General features: G+C 40.3%; 1 protein-coding gene across 1 annotated transcript; it reads right to left on the minus strand.

Annotated features, from left to right (window-relative positions):
• Window positions 1-854: 854 nt before the first annotated feature.
• Window positions 855-1,853, minus strand: LOC117299545 (beta-1,3-galactosyltransferase 1-like). The gene has a single exon (XM_033783094.1). It carries the CDS (start codon window positions 1,851-1,853, stop codon window positions 855-857), a length of 999 nt encoding a protein of 332 aa, XP_033638985.1.
• Between the last annotated feature and the right edge of the window lie 2,283 nt (window positions 1,854-4,136).

The raw sequence follows: 4,136 nt of genomic DNA on the forward strand, positions 1-4,136 counted from the left end.
CTCATTTAGTCAACATTTTTACATTAGGTAGGCCTAGTAGGTCATACTCAAAATTGTGCATGGATAGGTTACTAATTTGACCTTAAAGGTACACGTTGCCTTGGATCGGTCGAGTTGGTCTATAAAAAGCGTTTGTAACCCTTTTTTATAAAATGCATATGGTTGGAAAGATGTTTCAAAAGTAGAATGCAATGATCTACACAAATATGCCTCGAAATTGCGTGGTTTTCGTTTTACCTTGTCGACTAACACGGTCGGCCATTTATGGGAGTCAAATTTTTGATTCCCATATATGGCCGACCGTGTTAGTTCGCGACGTAATCTTCACTGAAAACACCTACAACAATAATGCATGCAAGCCAACAGCACACTATGTGGCTGGCTGTTTCGTGCCATTATTTACCCAAGGTTCGAAGTCCATCAAATCTGCACAGTCCAATAGTCTCTGTTCAAGGCTCGCGTACATGATTTTGTATTACGCTTTGTTAGTCTCTAAAACAGCCGTTTGTGCAAACCTCTTTTAACAATCGAACATTAAGCCGTGTCTGAAACGGCGACTTCGGCTACAGCTATGGCTAGATCGCGCTTCTAAGCCTATTTCAACGCTGGCAGAAGCGCTGATCTAGCCGTAGCTGTTTATAGCCGAAGTCATTGTTTCGGACACGGTCATGCACGTTTGGATTACTTCTTTAAAGTGTGCTATTTGCTAGCACACCATAAAACAGCAACATCGCCACTAAGCGCCTTATCCTCACATTGCAGAAATAAACTTGTTTTTTCAAACAGTGTCATCATTACGTCATCAAGCTTTACGTGCCGTCACCTTAAAGAAAGCACTAATATTTTGTTTACTTTCAACATACAGTATTAGAATGGTGTATATCCTGCCATATGTTGTACACTTCCTTCGTTTCCACACCATGAGACGTAATGACGTCATTTCTATACTTGCAAAACTCATAGTCAACATGCGTGTAATAGAATCCCTCATGTCCAACGGGTTTCACACCTAGCGCCTTTAAGCACACACCAACAAAGACGTCCTCGAAATAAAGAAAGTTGACTTTGGAGGCAGTTTTGTATATTTTTCCTGCCAAATCTCCGGACATGACGTAGCCCGACCCTGCAAAATACGGAGGGTAGAACATCTCTGGGTACATGCATCTCGGCATGTAGAATTTAAAGAAGATAATTCGAATCACTAAACTTTTCGGGAAGAGATGACCCATTGCAAAGGCTTTGGTTGGGGTCAAAGGTGAAGTGAGAGTCTTGATTATATTGGCGTAATTGATGTACATATCATCGTCTGTTTTCATAAAGTACGATGCATGCGGGCAGTACATGTGAATCCACTTCATTCCTATAATGGTCTTGACGGTAAGGTTGTTGTAAGTGTCTAAGAAATCAGCCTGTATGACGTCATGATGTGTAGCGCCCTCACTCTGAAGTAGATCCCGAGTTTCGGGAGAAAAACTCCCGCTCGCCACGTCGTCCTCGCCTAGCAGAAAGACCGTGACGACAGTCTTCCCCATTATCTGCTTAGGACTTCCCCATGTTTCGCGTATCGCTTGACGCCTCTCGAAGTTACCGACCGCAGAAGCGATTAACACCAGCAGGAAAACGGGTCTCGGATGTACAGTCGCCCCCTCCTCCTCCTCGAAACAGGTCCCCGGTTCGGCCACGAGGAAGCCCCGGTCAAAATGGCGTCCCCCATTCACTTCCGGGTAGCACTTGTCATGCCCTATTAAGACTGACGTGAGATTGATGTCACACACAACATGCAAGACAACCAAAATGCTGATTGAAGCTAGACAACAATAATATGTGACTCGCCTCTGTCTGCTGAAGATCATTGTTTTTGAAAGTGTTTCTCGCCTTGTTGGGTGTCACAGTAAGATGTGTTGTTGTTGCTGTTGTTGTTATTTACTTTACGGTATTGTTGTTTATTGTTGTTAAGAGGCATCCGAGATTCGTATGTGTTTTTGTTTCCTTGTTCTCATCTGTCTGCTGCTGACATTAGTGTTTTTGAAAGCGTTTGTCACTTTTTGGTGTCACAGAAAAAGGAGGGTTTTTTTATGTTACGGTATTGCTGTTTATAGTTGTAATGAAGCCCCATAGACACGTTGTGTTGTTGTTTCCGTTTTCTTATGGAAGTTCACCATAACTACAAGGCTACAAGCCACTCTTGGTAAGGGGCTAGAAGAAGAAAGCTATTTCAGATGAAAACAACGCAGGTGAGCTGAAGGTATGAATTGGTACCCCTCTTCGATCAGTCTAAATTTTGTATGTTGGAGGGAAACGTGTACCAGCAAGGAGTTCCACAGAGATGCAGTACGCGAAATAAAGCTGCCATGAATGGCCGCCTGTTCTACATCTCAGCAAAGCAAGAGCGTTTGGGTGAGAAGAAGCAGAAAGTCTGGTTTCACGCTCAATTAATATCCTGATAGGAGTAACCAGGTCGAACACACTGGTAGCACATTTACCATGAAAGTATCTGAAGAAAAGACGGGTACAACGTTGATTTAAAAAGCGAAAAGTAATACTGATACAACATTTGTTGATCGAACAAGACTGATACAACATTGGTTGAGTAACACGAAGGCAAAGGTCAGTTTTCAAACTCTGATGAGATGGGCCTATAGTAGTGGAAAACGGAGATTTGGGTTTCTGTAAATCACAATTTTTTTTTTATTCCAGTTCTGGTATAAAACGTGGCTGAATGGTGTGAAAATAAACCATATACCAGTCTTTCATAGGAATTGTATACAATTACTGTTATTTGAATCCCACTGTTTGTTCAACCCTTTATGGTTATAGATGTAGGCCTATACAGTATACCCTACAAATAACTTGTGAAAACTTAATTTCAAAAGGTGATAGGGTTATTGAGCTATCGCCGAAAAACTGGAGCGGTTTAACTTCATGGTCACCACCATGCATGGCCGCCACCATGCAAGGTCGCCACCATGCATGGTCGCCACGCAGGAAGAATAATCTGCAATTGGAATACATAAACTTAGAAACGTAGCTCATCAGTAGCTCATCTCTGGTTCATTTTTTTTTCTTTAGGGGGGGGGGATACAAATTTATATTTTTTTCTATAATGTCAGTATACTTCGACGTGAAAAGATTCTCAAAATGCATAATCCAAAGCTGATGTGTACAATATGGACAGGTTTGCGGTAACAGCATGTAATGACTATCTCTAAATGAGTTGGGGTGGTTCTGAAAAGAACCGTTGGTTTCAACTCGACGTTTTGATCAGTATGCTCTGACCGTCTTCTGGAGAAAGCTGGTGTGTACAGTTCATGTATTGTCATTCATTCACAAAGTCATTACCAAACGTATACAGACCCTTGAACCTTAACGTCGCGTTTCCCTGTCATTTATTAATCTTAACAAGTTAATATGTAACTAAAGACACCTCGAAAACATGACCCCCTTTGTGGTTGTGTTAACACTTTAAGTTATTGATGTACATGAGGGGAAATAAATATGGCTTGTACCGTTGAAAATGTTATGATTTCATGGGATTACCGCGCCGTAAACATCTAATCATTTTGATTTGTATTTCATTCGGATTTACAAACAAAATTAATATTACTAGAAACACCCACTTCCATTATTATTTATTCGTTAAAAAAAAATAATAATAACAACAGAACATACAAGAAACACTAACTGATGACTGGAACTGAAAAATGTGGTATTTAGCTCCAGATAAATTGTGTTTAAGAAAAAACGAGACGAAACTTACACACGAAATCCCCCCAAATGGTGAGCAAAAATAAAAAAATATAAAAAAACTGTCGAAATGAAACTGCTCTCCTAAAGACAAGCAGAGTATACTGTACGAAACGTCGAGATCACACCGGGTCTTTTAAGAGCCAACACTCCCTCAAAAGAGATCTTATACATGGTTGTACCCGCAAGTAATATGTAGTAGTATTTATTTATAGTTACTTCTTGTTGAAATTTAGGATGAAAATGAGAGATATCGTTCCTGTATAGTAGAACTTACCGAAATATAAATCACATTTTTCCAAGGGAAACACAAGCGCTAGTGTAGAATGCAAACAGACTAAGAACCCTAAAATCATTAATAAGTTCAACTGAATTGTTGAAGATCATGAATT

The sequence above is a fragment of the Asterias rubens genome, chromosome 14, assembly GCF_902459465.1.
Source record: "Asterias rubens chromosome 14, eAstRub1.3, whole genome shotgun sequence".
NCBI lineage: Eukaryota > Metazoa > Echinodermata > Asteroidea > Forcipulatida > Asteriidae > Asterias > Asterias rubens.